The following is a 14,426-nucleotide window of genomic DNA, read 5'->3' as shown; positions in this document are numbered from 1 at the left end:
GCTCAGCTCCTGAGAAACAGAGAGCATCCCTGGGGTTTGCACCATCTGTGTGCTGCTGGCCCTGCCAGCCTTTGGGGCCAGCTCAGACAGCTCTCAGGTGCCTAACTCGTGCCACACATTTGTCAGGCTTTTACTACAACTGTCGGGTTCCTGGAGTTCCTGAGTCATCCTCCTCAGCTTCAGAATTTCTTACCCCACAGCCATTTGTTTTCCCTCCAATCCTAACAGGCTTTTTATAACTGCCTCTTTTTCTCCCCAGTTTTATCCTTCTGACCACCCTTTACATTGCAATCACATATATAAAGGGTAAATTTTTATATATTTTATTGACTCATCAATCACCTGGTTAGGCTCCCCTTGCAAACTGGACCTGCTGATAGGCAGTCTCCATGTGGGAGCTGCAGCCATGCCATGCTGATACCCACTGACATTCTACTGCTGCTGTCATAAAGCACAACTTTATGACTTCCGTTAAAGCATTTAAAAGATATTTTTGAATACAATCACACTAGGAAGTGTAACTTTCTCCACTGGCCAAGCTTTAAATTCCTGCAGATCAGGTAGACAGAACTACCTGATCCTCCAGACTCTACTCCTATACAGACCCATACACACCATGAACTGCAGCTTTTTGGGGAAAACCCATCCCCAACAGCACTGCTCATGGATGGGGAAACCAGCAGGAGACTGTTCTGCAGGGCAGGGGAGAATCTGATTGAACAATTGTGCTAAAACCTTGGTGAGTCCAGGGAGGCCTGGCCCAAACATGTGCATGCATGAACATGAGAAAGGGGGACAGACACATGGGGAAGGGGGGATGCTCTACTCCTATGCTTCAGATTCTGCATAAGACACGTTACTGATATAAAAATAACAATAATTACTCTGATGAGGCCTGATCCTGCTTCAGCCAAGTCCAGGCAAAACTTTCCCTGACTTCAGTGTTACTGGGTCAGGCCTGAAGTGATTCACATTTTCATAGTACTGTACAGACATAAATTAGTGAATGAAAGATGTGCATCAGGGTCATCTGAAAAACAGGAGTTTCCCTGGTCTCAGAGGATCACTCTGCTCTCCTAAGCAATGGGAATCAAGGAAAAGGAAAGAGAATGCTAGCAGGAAAATAAAAGGATGGTTGGCTAAAGGGCAATGTGGGTGTCCGTGGGTCTGACACGAAAAAACTCTATCAGGTAAGAACAAGGTTCTTATCATTACTCCAGGAATGGCAGAATGACCCTAGGGTTAACATTTTGCACTTGTGAATTTAACATTTTCATGGCTTTTATTAATATTATAAGGGAGATTATCAATCATCAGCGATTGCCAAAGTGGCCAATAATTCAGTGATTTTCCTGAAAGTCACTGGCTCCTTTGGAAAAGTCTGACCTTGCTGTCCAAGGCCAAGTTCCCTTCCTGTGCCTTCCTCAGGAATGCCTGTGGCTGGAAGCTGATGGAGACTCAGGGGCTTCCACAAGCACCAAGCTCAGCATTTTCACTGCAACCTTCCCCCTGCCCAGCTTTTGGAGACCATCATTTTCCAGCAGGATGATGCTCCATGGAACTCCACCTCATCCTCAGCTTCATCATCTGAAGGAAGGGCACAGGGTGATTTTTTCTACACTCTCTACACCTTAACAGACATAAAGTGAAGCCTGGTAGAAGCAGCACAGATCAGAGGCTGCCAGCCCACCATTCGCTCCTGAATTTCTTAGGAAAGGGGATCATTATAATTTCCCTATTTTTTTCATCCTGCAACATAATGAAGTTAAATGATATCCAGCCTTTCCTGTGCCTTGATGCATGCTATGGTCACTCAGAAGGCTGGAGTGTGGATCCATTGTCTGGCATAAGGAACAGGGAGAGGGGGAAAGGGTTGAATTTTTAGAGTCTTTCAATTGCTTTTCTCTCCAGGCTCAGTAAGGAAGATGCAGGGTGGGGATAATTAGGAACAACCCCTCCTCTGAGGACTGAATCAGCTTAGTCTCCTCGAGATCAGATGCCAGCAGTGACCAGCAGCACTGCCCTATTGCTGATCCCCAAATCCCTCTCTTCCCTCAGCAAGTGCCAATTTGCACACCCTGCCTCCCCAGCTCTGCCTCTGGATCTGGGACCACGACCTCCAACCTGGTGAAGCTGCAATGAGCAAACAAACCCCTGCTATTCCCCCCACGACAAACACACTGCCAGTTAAATGTCATCTGTGTTCTCTTTCTACAAAAGATATTACAAAACCCCCCTCCCCAGCCCCCCTCCCCAGAAAACATGCTTGCACACACACATCCATGAACACACGTGCCCACACACACACACACACACACACAGATGCTCCACACACGCACATTCACACAGGAAAAACAGCTTGCAAACTCCTGAAGGTGGAAAAAGGCATCTTGCAAATGTGCCTTGGTTTTGATAAGTTCCCTCCTCCCCCCTCCCATAAACCCCACATTGCCCCTTCCCTCCCAAATAATTGCCTCGTCTTCCCCTCCCTTCCCTTCCCAGCTCTTCCAAAATAAATATTCTTTTTATTTGTTGGTTTAAAAGACTCTTTTAGGCTTGTAAGCAAGAGAGAGGGAGAGAGAGAAAAAGAAAAGAAAAATCTCATAGCGTGAGAATGAAACCCCATCATCTCATGAATCTATGAAAGAATAAAGATGAAGGGGTTAAAAGCAGTGACAGAAGAAAGATTAAAAAATATATAATAAGACTGAAAAGTGAAAGATGAAATTCAGTAGTGAAATGGAAGTGAGGATAGAGCATTAGTGAACACAGCCAAAGATAACCTATCGCCCCCACCAGTTTTTTACTCAATTTCTTTAAATCTCCCCCCTCTTTTTTTTTTTAACTTTTCTTGGTTTTGGGGTTTTTTTTGTGTGTTTTTTTCTTTTTTTTCTGTCTTTTTTTCTTTTTTCTTTCTTTCTTTTTTTTTGGTTTTTTGTTGTTTTTGTTGGTTTTTTTTGTTTTGTTTTGGTTTTTTTTACAATGGTGTAAGTCCTTCAGCAGGAAACCAAAATCAAGACAAACACATACCTCCCTGAAACCAAACCCCCTCCCATACCTTTCTCTCCCTTTACCCCACCCCACACTCCGTGGTTCTACATGTGCTGAAAAGAGAAGAGTAAGCTTAGAATAAATCTAATGAACCATAGGAATAAATGACAATGATAGTAAAGAGTAAAACCCAAACCCAAAAGACCACAACACTCCTGTGTTGTCATTGTCTGAGTGTCTGTCCCTATTATCTCTCTCGGAGGCCGCAGGCATCAATTTACATAGTACAACCAGTAAACAAGGTTGAAGAATCCAAAAGTGATTGGAAAAATGATCCGTGACCACTTGTCAATGGTGCTGACGTCTGTCAGGTCTGGGATTTTGAGCTTCAGCTTGGACGACCGCCGGCGCAGGCGGCAGTTGGCGCGGTTGCGGGCGGCGGCGTGGTGGGTCAGCGGGACGTGGCGGTCCAGGGTCGGGTGGTGGCCAAAGCCATCCCGAGAGGCCAGCGGCTTGCGGAACTGGATTCCTGAGCCTTCGAAGGACATGACAGAGTTTCGAGAGTCGCCCACGCTGCTCATCATGTCCGTGGCCAGCAGCTCGTTGTTCATGTCCAGCGTGCTGAGGAGGATGTTACCGTAAGGGTCAACCTGGAGCGGGGGACACAGACACAGAAGTACTGGGTTGTGGCATTCACATTCTCTTAAAAAGTCTCTTCGCCCAGGATTTTATTCCTGGGAAGATGAGAAGCCTCAGAGAAAAGGAAACCAATTCTTATCTCATTTGCTTCTCCTGTGTTTTGCTCCTTTGGAATGTGTTTGGAGATTGTTTACCCACAGGTGATTGTTTCACTGGATTCTGGTGTGAGTTGTTTTGACTCTTTGGCCAATCAGGGCCAAGCTGTGTCGAGACTCTGGAAAGAGTCACGAGTTTTTATTATTATCTTTTAATATAAGTATCCTTTCTGTATTCTTTAGTACAGTATCCTTTAATATAATATAGTATTATAAAGTAATAAATTAGCCTTCTGAGAACATGGAGTCACATTCATCATTCCTGGCTTCGTCAGGACATTTCCCAGAAAATACAATACTGGGTGTCCTGTGTAACATTAGGGGTGATTCTGAACAGATTTCTGGGGAGCAATACTGTTGGAAATTATATAACTTATACAAAATTAACTTTAGTCATGGGTTGGTTCACCATTGCCAAAGGGGGGAGGAAATTGAGGTTTCTCTTCAAAAGATTACGTTCATCGAGGTTTGAGTCTCACTGGGTGAGGCCTCAATCAACAAAAAGAAGATTCCTAGATTCTGAGAGCTTAATATCTACAGGGTGGAAGTAGTCAGAAGACACACAGGAGATAGAGAGACATTAACAGATATTAAAGCCCTGGCAGGTTGCCAGTCTGGGACAAGATTAATAAGATAGCCAAAGAATGAGGACCAAAAATAGCATTGAAAGAATCAATAGCCAATAGGAGATCAAATACTAAGAATTGTGCAATGCAGAACCAAAGAATGAGAATTTCTTTGGGTTTTTTTAACATATAAATATGTGAAAAATCTGGTAAAGAATCACATGTGGTTGGAATGATTTCCACTGCACATCCTGGCCAGAATAAACTAATGCATTTAAAATTTAAAAAATGGTGTTGGGGAGTTCCTTTTCTTCCCCAGAGTTTGGTGACTGTACCCCTGATGGGGTCATTTGTGAGCTCTGAACATGCTGCATTTGAGGGTTGTCCTCTGCTGCTGGGGTAGAAGGAGCAGCCACCTGTGCTTGCAGCAAAGCTTTTAGTGGGGAAAGTGTGGTTCTGCCAACACAGGAGGACAAAAAGCCACAGAGGGACTTTTGGCTACACCTGCCCCACACAAGAGGAGGGTTCTGATGCGACTGGGTGAGGATGATCAAGGCAGAAAAATTCCCAGTAATCACCAGACAGGGAAAATTGGAATTCATCTCTTGTGATGAGCACAAAGGCTGCTCTGCAGCTCACCCAGTGGAGAGCCTGAATTCTCCTGCCACAACGAAAGGAGAGGACAAACCTGCTCTCTCACCCTCTTCTCCTCGTAGCGGTGGCGCTCGTTGTTGGCCTTGCTGACGCGCTCGCTCTGCTTCTTCTGCTGCCGCGGCCCTCGCCCGAAGAATATGTAGTTGACAAAAGCATATTCCAGCAGGGCCAGGAACACGAAGACGAAGCAGCCCATGAGATAAACATCAATAGCCTTGACGTAGGGGATCTTGGGGAGAGTCTCCCGCAGGTGGGTGTTGATGGTTGTCATGGTAAGCACCGTGGTGACCCCTGTGAGGAGAGTGCTCTGTTACCCACGTGGGATGGTTTCCTGGAATGCTGTCCTCTGCTCCCACATCCCTCCTTCCAGCTGGGCAGCCTCAGGAGGGGTGGGAGCAGTGCAGCTGGGAAGGAAGCTGTCGTTATTCCAAGCCCACATGCCCACTACAAATTGCTGCAGAAATTGATCCAGCAGCAAACAGCTGGAGAAAGTGTCAAAGCTGAGCATCATCAGCATCCCTGTTTCTTTAAGTCCCCCTGTTCTTCCCTCTTTCAGTGGTAGGAAACATTCAGTGTTGCTCTTTTTTACCCTCTTTTCCTTCTTTTTCTCCTTCATGAACTCATCAGGCTTCACTGTGGGCTACTGAATGCCTCAGCATCCTTGGCATCGTGAGTTTATAAAACTGCTGTGTCTTTCCAATGAATTTGAGAAAAAGTGAAGAGATTTCCTTCTCATAGCGCTCTCTTTTTTTTGCCTGTCAAGGCTTCTGTCCTTGACCCCATCAGTTCCCACCTTCCTCTCACCAGCTTTACCATTCATTACATCAATTATCGCTTGTACACATTCCTCCCATGTTCTCACACTCTCCTTTTTAGGCCTCCTCACATTTCTTACATCTTAAATGAGCATTTTGTGAACACTTTTGTCCCCATCTACTCAGTTCCGAAAGCCTGATTCACTATGATTACTCTCACATCTTCAGTCCTCTTCTTCAGCTTCTTCTCAGACTCCTCCCTTCTCTGGACTGTGCCTCAGACCTGCCTCTTTGACAGCCTTCTGCCAGCTCCAAAAACATGGCAACGAGCCTTCACACTTCTTTTTTGGGGTGGTAACTCTTCCCCTTCAACCCAGTCTTCCTCTGCTTCTCTAGCTGTTCTTACTACCTTGCTGATCTTATTTTCTCCTTTTTCCCTCCTCATCTCTCTGTTGGCAGCTCTAATAATCTCCATGACCTTAATTTGCTCCTGTGGTTTCAGCCCCACCACTACAGTGATGGCTCTCTGTGCACCCTGGACCTCTGCTTGCCCTGCTTCCCCTTCACCCTCGCCGTGCTTTGGTGTCATTCCTGATAAAAGACTGAGAACTATTAGCCTTCAGTTGGGTAAACAGAAGGGAGATATATTTGTATACACACAATATGGGCTATATTTAGGCAGTAGTCTAAATATACAGGAATCTGAGGCAAGGAAAGGGAGAATAGAATGTTCTCCATGTCTCCATTAAGAAGTGGACGAATTGCAATGGAGACTTAGGGCAAAGAGGAGCTCTTTGACTGTGCAATCAGGTAAATCTGGAGACAAAGTGACCAGAAGAGGCTGGGGAGTTTCTTTTTTTGGAGCTTTTTATGGATAAGTTAGGTCAAGAACTGTCAGGAATAGTTTAGGGAGAGCTGTTGCAGTTCTGATCTACAATGTTCTTTTTCTGTCTTCTCTTTGAGTCCAGATGTCAGCAGAAACTCAACAGCTGTGCATCTCACCTCCACCTTCTTGCTTATGCTTCCACAATGTCTGCCATGGTCTCTTTTTCTTGTCTCTCTGATTACACTCCTGCCAATGCAACTTACCCTTTTAATTTACCAATTTCTTCTTCTTCCCTCCCTGCTCCAGCATCTCCAAGCAGGAAAAGCCAAATCACCTCTTTTATACGTTTGTACAACCCACCCCTCCTCCGAGCCTTCCCAAACTCATTCTCCTAGAGCTGCTTGAAGCCCCCAAGCTTTGCTGTAAGACCCAGCCTGTACCTGAGCTGCACTGCCTCTCTGAGCCTTGTCCCACTCACAGATCCATCCTGCTTCTCCTGACCTCTCCTACTGCCCTGGAACTTCCCTCATGTTGCACAGCCCCATTCTCTTATGCCAGCCATCCCCCCTTCTTCTGTTCCTCCTTCCAAACCCTCATCTGCCATCCACCCCCACTTCCCTTCTGGTGCTTAAAAGACCTCATTTTCCCCCCTCTTATAGGAAAACATTCCTATTTAGGGGAGCATGTGCCAAAGAAGGACTTGGACTTCAACTGCTGTCCCACATTTGCCTTGGCCATGAAGGTCTTTGTCTGCAGAGGCCTGAGCTATCAGAAAAACGTGCAATGCCCCTTCCTTTATTTCTTTCATCTTTTAACCATTCCCATACAACTTTTTGGCCATCCAGCCTCAGCATTAATCACACAACTGGCCACTCCTGGTACACCTGTGGACAAAGAGGGGCCAGATTTCTCTTCCTAAGAAAACCAGTGCAAACCAGAGTGAAGGAACTCAGGGCATGTCAGGGTCCCACATTCCTGAGAATCAGTGACCATCTGCATTTTTGTTTAGAGAGTTTAAACACACACCCAGGACATTTTTGGTAGGACTTTTACGGATTCAATTAAACAGACTCCAGTTAGGGAAGTACTAATAAACAAAACCAAAACAAAATAAGTAATTCTTCTGACTGAAAATGTAAAGTTTTTTTCAGAAAAAAAATTTTTGTCCATTTGGGGTGACAATTTTGACAGACTTGCTTAATTGCTACCTCAGAAAAAAAAGTATTTTCTTAGTTATTGCTGATCTCCCTCAAGAAAACCCCTCCAAAATACAATAAAAATGTCCATACCCAGTGCCACTCGTGCAGCAGAAGCATCGTAGTTGATCCAGAAGGAGACCCAGGACAGGATGGTGATGAGGATGGATGGCATGTAGGTCTGCAGGATGAAGTAACCAATGTTCCTCTTAATCCTGAAACTCAGGGATAAGCGCAGATACGAACCTGCCAGTGAGACATCAAAGGAGGATGTGCTGTGAGAGCAGGGCAAGGCTGGATTTGTGCTAAGAGCTTAGGTTAGGAACTGAAATTTTATTTGGAAAAAGTTCTCAAGAGGCAGGAACAATGAGAAATCTCCTGTTTTCTGCAGCTGGTTTTGCAGACTGGTCAGTTTTTGCAAGGAGTCCCTTCAGAATTTGATCAGTTTCCCCAGAGTACTAAGAACAAAAGAAATTCTGCATAAGTGACATTATTATATCAGCCATCATGGGAGAACGGCTGTTCAGTGCTGGAATTGCTGTTATGGTGCCAGTCAATATGATGGAGGCTTACACAGGAGATTTTAACCCTATATTTGGGTGCCACGAGATGATTTTCCAGTGTTTCGTGTGCCAGCTCTGCCTCCAAGCAGCAATGAAGATCTGAATCATATTTTTCCCATGCTGTTCTAAAAATGGGTTATGGCCAGACTGGGCAAATTCATATGCAAATAGAGTACTGTTAGTTAATCTGAAGGTCTCTTTTTTATTATTTTCAAGTTGTTGCAACTTCCTACTAATCTTTTAGCAAACCTAATGAGGATAGTAAGGACAATAAGTACTTTTTACAGTCCTTCCACTGGAGCAGGCTAATTTTGACAGGGACAAAGCCGTGCCTCTTTCATTGCTGTGAGACAAAGTCCAAATCATTTCTCCTGCCCACCTCTGTCCCTCAGGCAACACAGGAGCCTGAAATATGGGTGTAATCCTGGCTGGCAGCTAAAGTAACAAGAAAACAGCAGTTTTAAACCATCAAGGATATAGACTGGGAAAAAGGAGGTATTGTTCTCTCACCACCATGTGCCACTTGTATGACTTGAACACAATATTTCACCAGTCTTTTTTTTTGACAGGTGTGTGCTGTGCTGTTTTGGCAGTGAACTCCACCTCAGACCAGCAACCAAAATCCAACCCCCTCCAACTTTCCAGCTGGCAGCATCTGAATCGTCCCAGGTATTCTCTCCAAACCTTTTTATTGCCATGTACAGATGGGTTTGCATCATTTCATAGCCCACTTGCTTCTCAATGGACATATTTTCTCCTTACTATTGCACCTACATTAGCTTTGAGACCCAGATGTAAACCACATAAAATATCTGATGATGGCTGAGAACCTTCTGAAGAGGTTCTGAGCTCACTCATTATTTTGACTAAGAAATGGGAAAAATTGCAGTGGGGAAAATGATCCTGAAAGTCTTTGAAGAGAAGCAGACATAAAAAAAAAAAAAAAAAAAAAAAAAAAAAAAAAAGAAGAAAGGAACCAGAAAAGAAAAAGAAATAAAAAATAAGAGAAAAAAGCAAAACTGGTGGGTACAGAAGACGCTTTTTTGTAGAGGAACCCCAAGATGAAGCCTAGATCCTGAGTTAGTGCCCCAGCATCTGAATCAGAGGGACTCAGACCAACTGATCAGCAGCAGGTTTGCCCATTCCATGCATCCCTTCAGAGACTCACCAGTGGTGAAGACCACTTCCCTGCTGACCAGCCTCTGCTCGATGATGGTGAACTGGGGCAGCTCCAGCACCTCCATGCCCGTGACAGCAGAGTCATTCCCTTGCCAGAAGAAGACAATGTCATCCACTGTGTAACCATCTGCAGGGAGGAAGGAGCACACAGGGAGAGCTGAGCTGACAGGCTGGGCCAGGGGAAAATTCCATTTGCACCATTTGATCTGGAAAAGGATCCAAAAGAAAGCCCACACCAAGCCTAGCCTCTCCCTGCTGATGTACTTTACTTCTTCAGCTGAGCTTGGCAATACAGTCCCCAGGAGAAGAAAAACTGGCCAGGGCTCCCACTTCTGGCTAGAACTCAGAGCAAAGCTGAGGCATCCAGCCTCGACTTGCACAATGTGATCTCCATGGCTGACATGACAGGGACTTGTGCACCAGGAGCCTCTGTCAAATGCACCAAACACAGCATTTCGCTTTTTAAATACTGCCTCCTTCTACCAGGAGGGGGAGACCACACAGTACAGACTGGTGGGACGGGGTAAGCAGGGCAGCTCGGTATTAAAAATTCCCAGAGAGGAGAAGATCTACAGCAGCAGTTGAAAAGAAGTTTGAAGATCAGAGCACCTCCCTTTTCTAAGTGCTCTCAGTCAAAATTCAGATCCAAGAAGTGAACAGAGTCTCTGAGGCTGGGGGCTGTTTTACCAAGCTGGCTGAGAAGAGCAGTAATGAGAGAAGAGAGGAAGGGGAGCCAGCCTCAAATATTTATCCCTTACATTTCAGGGCCATGGGTTTGCTAACTCAGCCAAGCTTTTTGCTTTAACCCCAAAATATACATGGCAGGCAGGGCTGCATGGGCTGGAAATGTGGCCCCCAAGTGCTCTGGACTCGTGGGGAATGAGGGCCAGGGGGTGAAACCACGAAACCCTCATCCCCAGTGCCATATCCACAGCCCTGCCCTGTCCTTGGGGCAAGGATTCACCACAACTTGAAAATCAAATCACTGTATGTCTTGAGCTCCTTTGGCTGTAGCTGCACAAGGGTGGTCTCAGATTCTCAGTAAAGCCTCCTGGGAGCAGTAAGAAATGGCCAGGCTTTGGTGCAGCTCGGGGCAAGGCTGCTTTCAGAGCTGTGCCCACAGACAGCTCGTGTTCAGCACCTGCACTGCAGCACAGCAGCCTGCCTGCACAGGCCATGCCAGGCTCACAGCCACTCAGCAGAGTGCCACCACACCCAGCACTCTGGGCAACGCAATGAGGAGCTGTTGAATGCAGCACTGAGGAGAAATTCTTCTTTGGGGGCTGAGGGTTACCCCAGATCAGAGGTGAGCCTTTGAGGACAGTGTGATGCCGAAGCTGCTGAGTGGATAAAGGGCTCAGCAGTCTGCTCTGATCTCACAGCTGACCCTGCTTTGAGCTGCAGGCTGGACTAGAGACACCCCGAGGTGTCCTCCCAAATGGAATTATTTGATGAGTGTGCAGTCTCCAAGCCCACTCTCACTCATTACTGCGCTTATTCATGGGTGCCAAAATACAAACCCAATCTTCCAAATATCATGCCACATCTGCTTCTGATGGAAATCAGCTAAGCCAGGGCTCCTCCTCCTCCCCCAGCTGGCATGTTTCTGCTCCCAGAATGGAAAACCCTCACACCTTTGAGCCCCCAGGGTTTCAGGACCCTTGGTTATCCTGCTCACACTCCAGCTCTGTGCACAGCACCTGTGTTTGCATCGCTCACCCCAGGCTGGAGCCAGCAGGAAACACCCAGGTCCCCTCCACTCCTGCTGATTCCAACCCCCTCCCAGCTCAGAAACACTGTGCACGATTTCACGTGGGAATTCATCTGGCTCAGACCCTCAGGTTCCTGTGGTTGTTCCCAATTTCTCCAGGAGGTTCCCAAGCCCTTTCCCCCCAGAGTTCCCCCTCTGCAGAGGTGAGCCCAGCCTGGAAACAATTCCCCTCTGCCCCTCTTTGCAGTAAACAAACCACACTGAGCTGTTGAGGTTTCTCACTCACTGCACAACATCTGCTCCAGCCCTTGAAACACTTTTCAGCATCTTCCCTCAACCTCTTCTGATTTCTCAGCTTCCTCCCTAAATTTTGGAACCCAAACACAGACAGGGCCCGTTTCCCCATCTCAGTGACACGTTCAGAGGCCGATCAATGCCGAGCTCTGACTCACGGCTCCCCAGGTTTATATTTATATAACAGGGCTCGCTCCAGCCCTGCCTGCCCGAGGCACAGAGCCTCCAGCCTGCCTCAGCCCCCCGTGTGGCTCCAGCCCTGGGCACGGCCCCGCAGCCCTGCACACGGGCCCAGAGCTCACAGAACTCGGCTGTGTTCAAAGCCCTTCCGGATGGATTCCGACTGGGAAGGATTCAAGTGCGCAGAGAGCGAAGCCCCGCACGCTGCTATCTTCATCATCCACAAATTTAACAGCAGTGACTTCAAATTTACTTCCTGATCAGCAATGAAAATGTCAAATTGCAGTAACTAATTTTAGGAGATCTCACAGTTAACTAGCTCTATTCCATTTATTCTGTGGCCTGCTGGTGTTGGGTACCAATTTTTGTATTTTAATTTTTTTATTATGGCATTATGCAATATGAAATCGGGCATGTTTTTCGTGAAGCCATTTTTAAAAAGTGTTTCTAAAGGGAAAGGTTGCTTGCTCTAAAAATAAATGCTTCACTTTGATTTCTAGCTTTAAAGAGAAAACCAAATTTCCATTTTACTTCTAAAAAGTAAACGAACTTTCACAAAGACAAGTCATTTCCATCTGAAATATCGAAAAGTATTGATGTGACGTCTTAAAATGTCAGATTAGCAGTCTGTTTGCAGCCTGCCTCATCAGGTTTTTGTTGGATCCTGGCACGCAGATAGGCAGGGTATACGTGTTTAGGGTTATTTTTGGGGTGGAGGGATGGGATCAACAGGCAGTGCTTATCTCCTACAGGTAAGAGCCCTGAGCTGCTTCCCAAACCCAGCACCCCTGCATCAGAAAAGGGCTTTTTCTCTGAGGTTTGGGTCGGTGGTTTTCTTTTAAATACATTGTTTTTATAATCCAGCCCTGAAAGGATTGATGTTCCAGAGTCAAGTGGAAGCAAAGAAAATGGAGCCTCACAGATTGCAAATGTGCAAGTGTGTAAAAGACAAAAGCTCTGAGGGAGGAAACAATGGGATCTCTTCATCTCGGCCTGGGTCTCAGGAATATTGTGAGGAAATGTAGCTTTGATGAACAAATTGGCTTGACATGACCCATTAGGAACAAAATCACAACATGGGGAACTGTGGGTAATTCCCTGCCTTCTGTTTGCTTGGTTCTACTGTAAACGGTTCCCAAACTGCTGAGGAGTGGCAGAAATGACATTGTGGCACTCGTGCCTGCAGCAGGACCTCATTTCCATCCCCTGACCCTGCATGGGTAGGATGGGCAGGGCAGCGCCCAGCCAAGGGGCTGTGGGAGCTCCCTGATGGAAGGAGCAGTTCCCAGATCCCTCTCTGATGGAAGGAGCAGCTCCCAGATCTGTCCCAGATGGAAGGAGCAGCTCCCAGACCCCTCCCTGATGGAAGGAGCAGCTCCCAGATCTGTCCCAGATGGAAGGAGCAGCTCCCAGATCCCTCTCTGATGGAAGGAGCAGCTCCCAGATCCCTCCCTGATGGAAGGAGCAGTTCCCAGATCTGTCCCAGATGGAAGGAGCAGCTCCCAGACCCCTCCCTGATGGAAGGAGCAGTTCCCAGACAATCCCCCCGAGGCTGCACTTGGAGCTGTGCTGCCCCTCAGCCCTGGAGGGAGCCTGCTGTGCATTTTTACCAGGGAGAGCTGCACCTCCTCTGCCAGCACAGCTGGAACAGGATTTCCATGGGCATCCAGGGAACACACAGGCAGGGATGAGGGCTTGGGTGCCACCTCCCACACGGAGTGAAGCCAGCCATGAGCAAGGACAGCTTCCCATGGCTTCCTTGAGGCTAGGGAGGCTTTCCCCACCCTCCTGGGACTGATTTTAAAGCCCAGCCTGCTGCCAGAGCCCTGTTCTCCCGGGAATTTCCCCCACGGGTGCTGTGGCAGCCCTGGCCGGGGCGGGTGGCATCAGGTGGCACGGCGTGGCAGGGGATGTGCCCGAGGCATACGCACAGCTCTCGATCTCCAGCGTGCAGTTCTGCTGGTCCAGCGGGTACCTCCGCAGGTCCATCATGCAGGCGGCCGTGGTGGTGATCCTGAAAGGAGAAGAGGGACAAAAATGAAATGAAATTTAAAAAAAAAAATCTGTTGTGTCTGCTTTTTTCTTACACAAAAAAAAAAAAAAAAAAAAAAGAATAAAAGGAGAAATGAAAGGCATAAGTGAAAGCCAGGCAGCATTTGGGGCCGCTGTTTCCCTGGAAACCAGGGAGATCCGGGGTGGGAGGTGTGCAGGGCGGGGGGCTGCTGCGGCTCACCCCCGGTGGCAGGGCACAACCCCTCCGAGACTCGCGTCAGCAAGGCAGCATCTCTGTTAACGGGGTGGGGAGGGGTCTGTGCCCGCTCTGCCTCTCCCTGGAGAGACAAAGAGCCCGGCAACAGGCACAGCTCCGGCTGGGGGGAGAGGGGAGCCTGCCAGCGTGGAACGGGGAGACAGCAGGAACGTGTCCGTGAGCCTGGGGATGGGTTGGTTCCATCACCCAGCAGTGACCCATTGCCGACCACATTATCACTCACAAGCTGCCCCCAGCCCCCGAATTACAGCCCCCCTTCCCTGTGCCCCTCCATCGTGCCCAGCTTGGCACTGCCAAACCCAAAACCCCAAACCCAGAGGGATCTGGCAGAGCCCTGCGCTCCACGGCCCCGCTAACGGAGCCACCCGTGCACAAATCACTGTGGCCATCAAAGACACCTGGGGGATGCTGCGGGTGTGTGTGCATCCCCCCAAAAATAAATACGGGG

The 14,426-nt window shown here is 47.6% G+C and overlaps 1 protein-coding gene across 2 annotated transcripts in view; it reads right to left on the bottom strand.

Moving 5' to 3' along the window:
• Positions 1-2,472: 2,472 nt before the first annotated feature.
• LOC120512662 (gamma-aminobutyric acid receptor subunit beta-4) overlaps positions 2,473-14,426 on the bottom strand; it is a 73,485-nt gene continuing 61,531 nt past the window's right edge. Inside the window, exons 5-9 of one of the 2 annotated variants that reach the window (XM_039731226.1) lie at positions 13,641-13,723; positions 9,514-9,651; positions 7,876-8,028; positions 5,040-5,296; positions 2,473-3,641 (exon numbers count right to left, since the gene is read on the bottom strand). In XM_039731226.1, the coding sequence (XP_039587160.1) occupies positions 3,264-3,641; positions 5,040-5,296; positions 7,876-8,028; positions 9,514-9,651; positions 13,641-13,723 (1,009 nt within the window). In that variant the 3' untranslated portion in view covers positions 2,473-3,263. The remainder of the gene's footprint in view (positions 3,642-5,039; positions 5,297-7,875; positions 8,029-9,513; positions 9,652-13,640; positions 13,724-14,426) is intronic. The other variant, XM_039731227.1, reaches the window with a different exon arrangement.

The sequence above is a fragment of the Passer montanus genome, unplaced genomic scaffold (assembly GCF_014805655.1).
Source record: "Passer montanus isolate IOZ18808 unplaced genomic scaffold, ASM1480565v1 scaffold76, whole genome shotgun sequence".
NCBI lineage: Eukaryota > Metazoa > Chordata > Aves > Passeriformes > Passeridae > Passer > Passer montanus.
Note: the sequence above shows the minus strand (reverse complement) of the source record. Positions and strands in the feature narration are given on the sequence as shown.